The 12,764-nt window shown below is 35.3% G+C and overlaps 1 protein-coding gene across 2 annotated transcripts in view; it reads left to right on the forward strand.

Annotated features, from left to right (window-relative positions):
• S6k (Ribosomal protein S6 kinase) overlaps positions 1 to 12,764 on the forward strand; it is a 182,706-nt gene that overhangs the window by 83,135 nt on the left and 86,807 nt on the right. For both annotated transcript variants that reach the window (XM_067787952.1, XM_067787953.1), the window contains exons 5-6: positions 5,215 to 5,348; positions 5,409 to 5,600. In XM_067787952.1, the coding sequence (XP_067644053.1) occupies positions 5,215 to 5,348; positions 5,409 to 5,600 (326 nt within the window). The remainder of the gene's footprint in view (positions 1 to 5,214; positions 5,349 to 5,408; positions 5,601 to 12,764) is intronic.

The raw sequence follows: 12,764 nt of genomic DNA on the forward strand, positions 1-12,764 counted from the left end.
TTCTCCTTTTGTTCCTTTGTTTTTTTTTGTCACGGCGTCTTAACCTATCTGTGAAGTTTCATGTTTGTAGCTCAATGAGAAGTTACTTTAAAATCGATCTCAAAACTCTAAATTTCCAAATTCTTATCTAAATATTTCGATCCGTGCGCCCTCTAACGGAATTTTTTTTCGCCTTTTCTTACATTTTCTCGGTGTATTAACCTCAATGAGAACTTACATAAAAATCAATCCCAAAATTCCCTCTGTTCCGTTTAATATTTCTAAATATCTCAGTCCGTGCGCCCCTAGCGAAACTTTTTGTATTGTGTCATCGGCTGTCATCGACCTCTGAATTAAGTTTGAAATTTCAAGTCTCTAGCTCATCGAGAAGTTACTTAAAAGCTGGTTTAAAAAGTTTCAAATTCTTATCTAATTATTTCGATCCGTGCGCCACCTAACGGAATTTTTTTCTCCTTTTTTTAAATTTTCTCGGCGTCTTATCCTATCTGTAAAGTTTACGTTTGTAGCTCAATGAGAAGTTACTTAAAAATCGATTGCAAGATTTGTATGAAAAGCGGACAAACATTCAACCGACCTAATATAAAGGAAGTAAAATGGTTGATATCATGCAGGATAAACGTTAAGTCGCGGTTATATCCAGATCGAGGTTGATCCAGAGTGACGCGCAATTACTTGGGAAGTCTGCTTTCCTCTACTGCCATAAGCTATATAAGAATTTGCCAATCATTTGTGGATGGGGCTGAGGCGTTCTCAAACTTTTTAGATTGAACGGTTCCGTTTTTGTATGCCCCATTGCTCCCAAATTAAACTGATATTCATAGACGATGTTGTTGCTTTGCTAATTTATGAAAAAAAAAAAAATAGAAACAAAAGATTAGTTTAAGGAGGTTTTTATTAAAAAAATATATCTAACTTGGTAAATATACCACATATCTGTCCTATAGGCCCAAAGGGAATTTTATGAAGACGAACACCAAAGAATTGTACACCCAATACTGAAAAATTGGCATGGAAAAAAGCTGCATCACTTTTACGTAATCGGGGTTTCCGCATGCTTATGCCGTCGGAAAACCTGACAGTTGTACGGCTTATTCCCGTTACTCGTCGACGACGCGATAAAAGCGCCTACTCTTCCTTTCGCTCAGCACTACTTTTTGATACCAATGGAATAGAAGACGATTTCTGCATATGGTTGTAAGAGAAAAATGCCTGTTAAATGTCTCGAATCGATAAAAAATACTAAAAACAAAACTTGCTAACCCCAACAAAATTATGAAATGCTGCTAACTCCATAAATTTACAATACATTTTTAAGTCCGTAATGTTGAGAGAAGTTTTCATTCAATTTTAGTTCTACTTAAAATTTTTTTTTATTTTTTTTAAATTTATTTTTATTTTTTTGCATGGAGTTAGCTTTTATCGCGTCCGTCGACGATAAATAACCACTCCCGTTAGAGGACTTTGATGTCAGTTTGTGAGCCGTCACACCTTACATAGACTTACTTAGAATACAATTAAATTTTGATCCAGTACAACATGAATCGTGAACGTGGGAGGTTGGGATGGGCAGAGCATCCTTGGGCCTGTCTTAAGGATAGTTTCTGTCCTCCCAGCATGAAATGACAAACAGTTTTGAAATATATATTACTGTTTAAAAAACCAAATTATTGCGGACTTTGTGACTGGCGTGGTGCCATTTAAAAACCAAATTACTATTGATTTTGTGCTTGGCGTGGTGCCAATTAAAAACCAAAAAATTAACGTTTTTACGAAAAATAACGGAGTTTAAATTTTATTGAATAACGGAGCTACTGTGTATAACGGGAGTAATATTGAGATTTAATAACTGGCGTGGTGCCAATTAAAAACCAAAATTTTTTTGTATGTACATAACAGAATATAACGGGATAGTTAAAAAACGTGGCGACAAGCCACATATTGATACAACACATAATTATATAAAAGAAAATTCTCGAAATGAGATATAAAAAGTAAGGAAGGCTAAGTTCGGGTGTAAACGAACGTTACATACTCAGCTGAGAGCTATGGAGATAAAATAAGGGAAAATCACCATGTAGGAAATTGAACCTAGGGTAACCCTGGAATGTGTTTGTATGACATGTGTATCAAATGGAAGGTATTAAAGAGTATTTTAAGAGGGAGAAGGCCATAGTTCTAAGGGTGGACGCCATTTAGGGATACAGCCATAAAGGTGGACCAGGGCTGACTCTAGAATTTGTTTGTACGATATGGGTATCAAATGAAGGGTGTTAATGAGCATTTTAAAAGGGCGTGTGCTTAGTTCTATAGGTGGACGCCTTTTCAAGATATCGCCATAAAGGTGGACCAGGGGTGACTATAGAATTTGTTTGTACGATATGGGTATCAAATGAAAGGTGTTAATGAGTTTTTTAAAAGGGCGTGGGCCTTAGTTCTATAGGTGGACGCCTTTTCAAGATATCGCCATAAAGGTGGACCAGGGCTGACTATAGAATTTGTTTGTACGATATGGGTATCAAATGGAAGGTGTTAATGAGTTTTTTAAAGGGGCGTGGGCATTAGTTCTATAGGTAGACGCCTTTTCAAGATACCGCCATAAAGGTGGACCAGGACTGACTCTAGACTTTGTTTGTACGATATGGGTATCAAATGAAAGGTGTTAATGAGTTTTTTAAAAGGGCGTTGACCTTAGTTCTATAGATGGATGCCTTTTCGAGATATATCGCCATAAAGGTGGACCAGGGGTGACTACAGAATTTGTTTGTACGATATGGGTATCAAATGAAAGGTGTTAATGAGTTTTTTAAAAGGGCGTGGGCCTTAGTTCTATAGATGGACGCCTTTTCGAGATATCGCCATAAAGGTGGACCAGGGGTGACTCTAGAATTTGTTTGTACGATATGGGTATCAAATGAAAGGTGTTAATGAGTATTTTAAAAGGGAGTGGGCCTTAGTTCTATAGATAGACGCCTTTTCGAGATATCGCCATAAAGGTGAACCAGGGGTGACTCTAGAATTCGTTTGTGCGATATGGGTATCAAATGAAAGATGTTAATGAGTGGTAGTTGTATATGTGAAGGCGTTTTCGAGATATTGACCAAAATGTGGACCAGGGTGACCCAGAACATTATCTGTCGGGTACCGCTAATTTATTTATATATGTAATACCACGAACAGTATTCCTGCCAAGATTTCAAGGACTTTTGATTTCACCCTGCAGAACTTTTTCAGTTTCTTCTACTTAATATGGTAGGTGTCACACCCATTTTGCAAAGTTTTTTTCTAAAGTTATATTTTGCGTCAATAAACCAATCCAATTACCGTGTGTCATCCCTTTTTTCGTATTTGGTATAGAATTATGGAATTTTTTAATTTTTCGTAACTTTCGATATCGAAAAAGTGGGCGTGGTCATAGTCGGATTCCGGCCATTTTTAACACCAATACAAAGTGAGTTCAGATAAGTACGTGAACTGAGTTTAGTAAAGATATGTCGATTTTTGCTCAAGTTATCGTGTTAGCGGCCGAGCGGAAGGACAGACGGTCGACTGTGTATAAAACCTGGGCGTGGCTTCAACCGATTTCGCCCTTTTTCACAGAAAACAGTTATCGTCCTAGAATCTAACCCCCAACCAAAATTCACAGGGATTGATAAATTTTTGTTCGACTTATGGCATTAAAAGTATCCTAAACAAATTAAATGAAAAAGGGCGGAGCCACGCCCATTTTGAAATTTTCTTTTATTTTTGTATTTTATTGCACCATATCATTACTGGAGTCGAATGTTGACATAATTTACTTATAAACTGTAAAGATATAAAATTTTTTGTCAAAATTTGACTTAAAAAAACATTTTTTTTAAAGTGGGCGTGCTCGTTCTCTGATTTTGCAAATTTTTATTAAGCATACATATAATAATAGGAGTAACGTTCCTGCCAATTTTCATCATGATATCTTCAACGACTGCAAATTACAGCGTGCAAAAGTTTTAAATTACCTTCTTTTAAACGTGGGCAGTGCCACGCCCATTGTCCAAAATTTTACTAATTTTCTATTCTGGGTCATAAGTTCAACTCACCTACCAAGTTTCGTTGCTTTATCCGTCTTTGGTAATGAATTATCGCACTTTTTCGGTTTTTCGAAATTTTCGATATCGAAAAAGTGGGCGTGGTTATAGTCCGATATCGTTCATTTTAAATAGCGATCTGAGATGAGTGCCCGGGAACCTATATACCAAATTTCATCAAGATACCTCAAAATTTACTCAAGTTATCGTGTTAACGGACAGACGGACGGACATCGCTCAATCAAATTTTTTTCGATACTGATGATTTTGATATATGGAAGTCTATATCTATCTCGATTCCTTTATACCTGTACAACCAACCATTATCCAATCACAGTTAATATACTCTGTGAGCTCTGCTCAACTGAGTATAAAAACTGGCGTGGTGCCATTTAAAAACCAAAATTGTTTCATATACATTTTGATCTGGCATTATCGGTTTAGTCGAAGCCAATTACCCTCAACACATTTTGAGTAAACCAAAAAAAATTTTGATCCACCATCAATATCAGTAACAAAAAAATTGTATGCGAATTCCCAATTGGCAATATAATGCAAACCTAAATCAGATACCTCGAACGTGCAGTCCGTTTCAGACTTTCGGCTAAACTAACTTTATGTGTGCCAATGCAAACTAAAACTTTCGACTGGCCAATTTTTGTATGGCAATAAATTCCATATTCTATATTGGTGCCATCTACTTGTAATTTTGTTTGGAAATTTCGTATTTGATATGCTAATCTTCGCTTCTACGATCTTTTAAGGGATTGCTGGCAGTTGCTCATCCTCTGCGGGATATGATTCCAGTTTGCTTTGATATAAGCACCTCCTGTAAGTACGAAACCAGCTGCCGTGCAATCGATTTGAATTTACCATTTCTACTTTGGTAGATAAGCTTACATTGCTCATGTGTTCTTTAAAGGATGTTTCAGGTCGACAGTACCATCTAAAGCTAATAAAAAACAGGAGCATAGTGGAAAGTAAAATTAGCATAATCATAATTCAGCCATCACTTACACCTTATAATCGCAAAACATTCTGTTGTCGTTCTATGGTCCCACTTTACTTGTAGAGCATATGTTTTGTTGGATGTTTTAAATTAATACACAATATGCATATTTGTTGTCATTTTTTTTAATATATTTTTTAGCATCCATTTATCGTTGAATTAGTATACGCCTTTCAAACGGATGGTAAATTATATTTAATTTTGGAATACTTAAGCGGCGGTGAACTATTTATGCATTTAGAACGCGAAGGCATCTTTCTGGAGGATACGACTTGGTAAACAACATAAATTTGAAATAATAATTATAATTAATCGTATATTTCTGTCCTTTGCAGTTTTTATTTAAGTGAAATTATATTGGCATTGGGGCATTTACATAAATTAGGCATTATTTATCGGGATTTGAAGCCTGAAAATATCCTGTTAGACGCACAAGGGCATGTGAAATTGACTGATTTCGGTTTGTGCAAAGAGCATATTCAAGAGGGCATTGTCACGCACACATTTTGCGGCACAATCGAATACATGTACGTATAATACATGACATTCTCCGAGCAAAAGCGAACTACATTTTTTCTTGGTGTCATGGAGGCATATTAAAATAAGTTCAGATTATGTAAAACATGTGTTTTAGTAATATTTTGATAATTATAAAATTCAATCTAGAATATATTGATTATTCTGCTTCCAAACCGACGCTTCAAAATTTAGTTCGTGTTTTCATTGAGATTATCATATGTGACGCGGTCTATGAAAAGGTGGCTTATGACTATTGTTTCTTTTTTTTCTGGTTTCGATAGTTTTGGAGACGCTCTTTCACGTGGTGAAAACTGGAAAGTCCTAACTTGCTTGCTTCATCCCCTTCCATTTGACCTTCAGCTTGAAACAATGCTTGTAGTTCGTCCTCGTAATTGATACCAACATCATCGAAAGAATCATCATCATTCTCTTCGTTTTCACAGAAATGTGTTTGAAAAACCTCGCTAAATTCTTTTTCGACAGACATTATTCACAAGCGACACACGTCCTACTCGTTCAGAATTGCTTTTAAATCTGAGCACTCACACGATTTTTTTCGGTCACACACTGGTTTGTGCTTTGCATTGCAGAAAACATCGCTCTTTATATACACACACGAACTTATCTCATTTATGCTCTTTTGCCTTTTTTTTGTTGGCTTTTGGGCATGACTGTTCATAATGCAAAAGAAAAGCTACTAAGAAACTGAAGAAGTGCATTGTTTATCTTTAACAGCTGTTACTCGCAATTTTTTTTTTAGTCATAAGTCGCATTTTCATAGGCCGGGTCACATATAAGGAATATTCATACTAGGGCTGTGAACTGCATCCGGATTTTTGAACTATCCGGATAAACCGGATATTCGAATAACCGGAAAGCTAAGCAGAAAATCCGGTTTTTCCGTTTACGTATCCGGATATCCGTATGTCCGGATACTGGAATATAAAAGTTGAATATCTGCATATAAGAATTGAACGAAGCAAACATCGAAAAATTATTCAAAAAATATATTTGTAGAATATTAAATTAACGTCAAAATTAACAAGTAAGGAAAGCTAAGTTCGGGTGTAACCGAACATTAAATACTCAGTTGAGAGCTATGGAGACAAAGTAAGGGAAAATCACCATGTAGGAAAATGAACCTAGGGTAACCCTGGAATGCGTTTGTATGACATGTGTATCAAAAGGATGGTATTAAAGAGTATTTTAAGAGGGCCATGGTTCTATAGGTGGACGCCATTTAGGGATACCGCCATAAAGGTGGACCAGGGCTGACTCTAGAATTTGTTTGTACGATATGGGTATCAACTGAAAGGTGTTAATGAGTATTTTAAAAGGGAATGGGCCTTAGTTCTATAGGTGGACGCCTTTTCGAGATATCACCATAAAGGTGGACCAGGGGTCACTCTAAAAATTTTTTTTTTCCTTTATTCATTGGATATATACGTATACAATAATACATATGTATTCTCAAAAAAATTTAATTTTTGTGTGAGAATTTAGCTCAGATAGTTAACAATTTCTACGCATACCGTCATGCAGTTGCTATTCAATTATACGTAGAGAAAACAATAAAAATAAAAATAAAAGATATTTAATGGTATATAAAAATGCAACACAAATTGATAAATACAGCAGAGTTAGTATAAAATATAAGGTTTTGGTTTCTTTTAATGTTTGGTTAAAAGATAAAAGAGAAAGAAATGATTTTTTAGCACAGTTAATTAAATGCCTTGTATCATGAATATTGGTCGATACTGAAATCGTGTCTTTGAAGTAACAACAGAATCACTTCACGTTTAAAAGTGATAATGTTGTGAGATGTTTTAACATACTCTGGTAGTTTGTTGAACAGTTTCACACCATAATTGCGTAATGAATTTGCACTTTTTCCTGTTCGAAATAACGTGGTTCTGATACTCATTACCTGACGCAGACTATATACTGAACGTTCTATTGTATTGAGCTTGAGGTTATGCTTTATAAGATTATTTTTGATCTTGAAAACCACTAATAGTGTTTGCAGAATACATATTTGTTTAATATCTAGCCTATTTTCATACAGACTTGTAGTGGAAGTTCGTATTGGAAGCGAGAGAATATTCTTTATTACTTTATTTTGCAAACGCTGAAGTTCATTTATTTTATGTTCTGTACACCGACTCCAAATTGGATTTAAATAACTGATCTTGGACATAAAATATGCATTATATAAGAGCCACAATTGCTTACGTGGAATGATGCCCCTATTTCTGTATAGAGCAAAGTTAAAAGGAATCAATTTCAGTTTAATGTTATTTATTTGTTCGCTCCAATTTAAATTGGAGTCGAACCAGATACCTAGGTACTTTAGCTTTTCTACTCTAGAAATCTTTACATTATTAAACATTATTCCAGAAAACTCATTAATGTCCGGAAGAGGTTTGTAATTTTTGAAAACAATAAAATTGGTCTTCGAAAGGTTAATTTTCAGCATGTTTTTGTCAAACCACTGACGAATTTTTTCCAAGTCTAGTTTTATGTTTGTAATTAAATTTTCGAATGATTCTTCTGCATACATAAAGCTACCGTCATCCGCATAGAACTGCGGAGTCCCGTGAAGACTGAGATTTAGCGCGTTGTTTATATATATGAGAAACAAGGTGGCTGCTAATTTAGAACCTTGGGGAACTCCCGTCTTTACCTGCCTTTTCACACTTTTAACGTTGTTTAACTCAATATATTGCTCTCTATCTAATAAAAAACTTCCAAAGATTTTGAGTTCCTTATCGTTTAAACCTAACTCAGCCAGTTTTCTAATCATTATATATAAGTTTACCGAGTCAAATGCTTTTGAAAGATCGATTGCCAGTAATGCTACATATTTCTTCCTGTCTAAGTTTTCATAAATATATTCAGTACACGATATGCAAGCAGACAGCGTGTTCGAATTTTCCATGAAACCAAATTGATTTTGTCAATGGTTTTATTTTCAAGGAGAAAGGATTTCAACCTATTGAGCAAAACACTTTCAAAAATCTTGTCGATCGTGCTTAATTTTGTGATGGGTCTGTAGTTTGCACACATTTCTTTACTTCCAGATGTGTGCACTGGGACAACTGCGCCTATTTTCAATTCTTTAGGATACTCACCTTTCCGGAAGCACTCATTAATAATTTGGCATAAGGTGTGGCTAAAATACTCTCTATATTTATTCATAAGACGCGCTGAAATGCCATCAGGCCCGTTCGCAGATTTTACGTTTAAGTTTCTTATGACTAACTCGATTTCTAATGGATCACATTCACTTAGGGTAAAAGGTGTATTGATATTCGTTGCTGGCTCGTCAACGTACTGAATATTTGAGGGAGAATCTATAACAGTCGTGAAATATTCGTTAAAGCAGTCTGCTATTCTTATAGGGTCTGTTACAATTTCTCCTTTGTACGATAACTGACTGATTTCCGTAAAACAGTGTCAGGTATTTTTCCATAAATTAGTTCTTTAAGAATAGACCAAGTTCTGTTTGCAGAGTAAAGGTTTTGCTGGATTTTTTGCCCAAAGTAGTTTTTCTTTTGGAAATGTGTTAAGTTTCTGACCTGAGTTTTGAGTCTTTTAAATTCCGTTCCAAAGTAAATATTATTTCTATACTTAGTTTTTAATTTGTATAGCCGGTTTCTTTTCCCAATTAGATTTAAAAGTTCACTACTCATCCACGGACTACTATACTTTTTGTTTGTACGATATGGGTATCAAATGAAAGGCGTTTGTTCTATAGGTGGGTGCTTTTTCGGGATATCGTTATAAAGGTGGACCAGGGTTGACTCTAGAATGCGTTGGTACAATATGGGTATAAAACGAAAGGTGATAATGAGTATTTTAAAAGGGAGTGGGCCTTAGTTCTATATGTGGATGCCGTTTCGAAATATCGCCATAAAGGTGGAGCAGGGGTGACTCTAGAATGTGTTTGTACGATATGGGTATCAAATTAAAGGTATTAATGAGGGTTTTAAAAGGGAGTGGTGGTTGTTGCATAAGTGGTCGCCTTTTCGAGATATCGCCATAAAGGTGGACCAGGGGTGACTCTAGAATGCGTTTGTACGATATGGGTATCAAATGAAAGGTTTTAATGAGTATTCTAAAAGGGAGTAATCATTAGTTCCATAGGTGGACGCCGTTTCGAGATATCGCCATAAAGGTGGACCAGGGGTGACCCTAGAATTTGTTTGTACAATATGGGTATCAAACGAAAGGTGTTAATGAGTATTTTAAAAGGGAGTAATCCTTAGTTCCATAGGTCGACGCCGTTTCTAGATATCGCCATAAAGGTGGGCCAGGGGTGACTCTAGAATTTGTTTGTGCAATATGGGTATCAAACGAAAGGAGTTAATGAGTATTTTAAAAGGGAGTGGGCCTTAGTTCTATAGGTGGACGCCTTTTCGAGGTATCGCAATAAAGGTGGACCATGGGTGACTCTAGACTTTGTTTGTACGATATGGGTATCAAATGAAAGGTGCTAATGAGTATTTTTAAAAGGGAGTGGGGCTTAATTCTATAGGTGGACGCCTTTTCGAGATATCGCCATAAAGGTGGACCAGGGGTGACTTTAGAATATGTTTGTACGATATGGGTATCAAATGAAAGGTGTTAATGAGTATTTTAAAAGGGCGTGGGGCTTAATTCTATAGGTGGACGCCTTTTCGAGATATCGCCATAAAGGTGGACCAGGGGTGACCCTAGAATTTGTTTGTACAATATGGGTATCAAACGAAAGGTGTTAATGAGTATTTTAAAAGGGAGTAATCCTTAGTTTCATAGGTGGACGCCGTTTCGAGATATCGCCTTAAAGGTGGACTAGGGGTGACTCTAGAATTCGTTTGTGCAATATGGGTATCAAACGAAAGGTGTTAATGAGTATTTTAAAAGGGAGGGGGCCTTAGTTCTATAAGTGAACGCCTTTTCGAGGTATCGCAATAAAGGTGGACCAGGGGTGACTCTAGAATGTGTTTGTACGATATGGGTATCAAATTAAAGGTATTAATGAAAGTTTTAAAAGGGAGTGGTGGTAGTTGTATATGTGAAGGCGTTTTCCAGATATCGACCAAAATATGGACCAGGGTGATCCAGAACATCATCTGTTGGATACCGCTAATTTATTTATATATGTAATATCTGCCAAGATTTTAAGGGTTTTTTATTTCGCCCTGCAGAACTTTTTCATTTTCTTCTACTTAATATGGTAGGTGTTACAACCATTTTATAAAGTTTTTTCTAAAGTTATATTTCGCGTCAATAAAACAATCCAATTACCTTACCATGTTTCATACCTTTTTTCGTATTTGGTATAGAATTATGGCATTTTTTTCATTTTTCGTAATTTTCGATATCGAAAAAGAGGGCGTGGTCATAGTCGGATTTCGTTCATTTCTTATACCAAGATAAAGTGAGTTCAAGTAAGCACGTGAACTAAGTTCATTAAAGATATGTCGATTTTTGCTCAAGTTATCGTGTTAACGGCCATGCGGAAGGACAGACGAACGACTGTGTATAAAAACTGGGCGTGGCATCAACCGATTTCGCCCATTTTCACAGAAAACAGTTAGCTATGCACCCACCAAATTTCAAAAGGATTGGCTAATTTTTGTTCGACTTATGGCGTTAAAAGTATCCTAGACAAATTAAATGAAAAAGGGCGGAGCCACGCCCATTTTGAAATTTTCTTTTATTTTTTTATTTTGTTGCACCATATCATTACTGGAGTTGAATGTTGACATAATTTACTTATATACTGTAAAGATATTAAATTTTTTGTTAAAATTTTACTTTAAAAAAATTTTTTTAAAAGTGGGCGTGGTCCTTCTCCGATTTTGCTAATTTTTTTTAAGCATACATATAGTAATAGGAGTAACGTTCCTGCCAAATTTCATCATGATATCTTCAACGAATGCCAAATTACAGCTTGCAAAAGTTTTAAATTACCTTCTTTTAAAAGTGGGCGGTGCCACGCCCATTGTCCAAAATTTTACTAATTTTCTATTCTGCGTCATAAGTTCAACCCATCTACCAAGTTTCGTCGCTTTATCTGTTTTTTGTAATGAATTATCGCACTTTTTCGGTTTTTCGAAATTTTCGATATCGAAAATGTGGGCGTGGTTATAGTCCGATATCGTTCATTTTAAATAGCGATCTGAGATGAGTGCTCAGGAACCTACATACCAAATTTAATCAAGATACCTCAAAATTTACTCAAGTTATCGTGTTAACGGACGGACGGACGGACGGACGGACATGGCTCAATCAAATTTTTTTCGATCCTGATTATTTTGATATATGGAAGTCTATATCTATCTCGATTCCTTTATATATGTACAACCAACCGTTATCCAATCAAACTTAATATACTCTGTGAGCCCTGCTCAACTGAGTATAAAAAGCTACAATTTTACAAACATCAACAATTTCTTTTTTTTTGTTATTAATGTTAAATAAACGTATGTATATGGTACATCAACTTGTTGCTTTCACTGGATATCCAAAAATACGGTTGTTAACCGGATCTTCATAAATCCGAATATCTATCCTAAGAGCGGATATCCGGATACGTAAACGGAAAATCCGGATATCCGTATGTCCGGATACTGGATATAAAAGTTGAATATCTGCATATAAGAATTGAACGAAGCAAACATCGAAAAATTATTCAAAAAATATGTTTGTAGATTATTAAATTAATGTCAAAATTAAAAAGCTACAATTTTACAAACATCAACATTTTTTTTGTTAATGTTAAATAAACATATGTATATGGTACATCAATTTGTTGCTTTCACTGGATATCCAAAAATACGGTTATTAACCGGATCTTCATAAATCCGTATATCTATCCTAACAGCGTATATCCGGATACGAAAACAGAAAATCCGGATATCCGTATGTCCGGGTGCTGGAATATAAAAGTTGAATATCTGCATATAAGAATTGAACGAAGCAAACATCGAAAAAGTATTCACAAAATATGTTTGTAGATTATTAAATTAACGTCAAAATTAAAAAGCTACAATTTTACAAACATCAACAATTTCTTTTTTATTTTTTTGTTATTAATGTTAAATAAACATATGTATATGGTACATCAATTTGTTGCTTTCACTGGATATCCAAAAATACGGTTGTTAACCGGATCTTCATAAATC

This window comes from Eurosta solidaginis, chromosome 5 (assembly GCF_040869045.1).
Source record: "Eurosta solidaginis isolate ZX-2024a chromosome 5, ASM4086904v1, whole genome shotgun sequence".
Taxonomy (NCBI): Eukaryota; Metazoa; Arthropoda; class Insecta; order Diptera; family Tephritidae; genus Eurosta; species Eurosta solidaginis.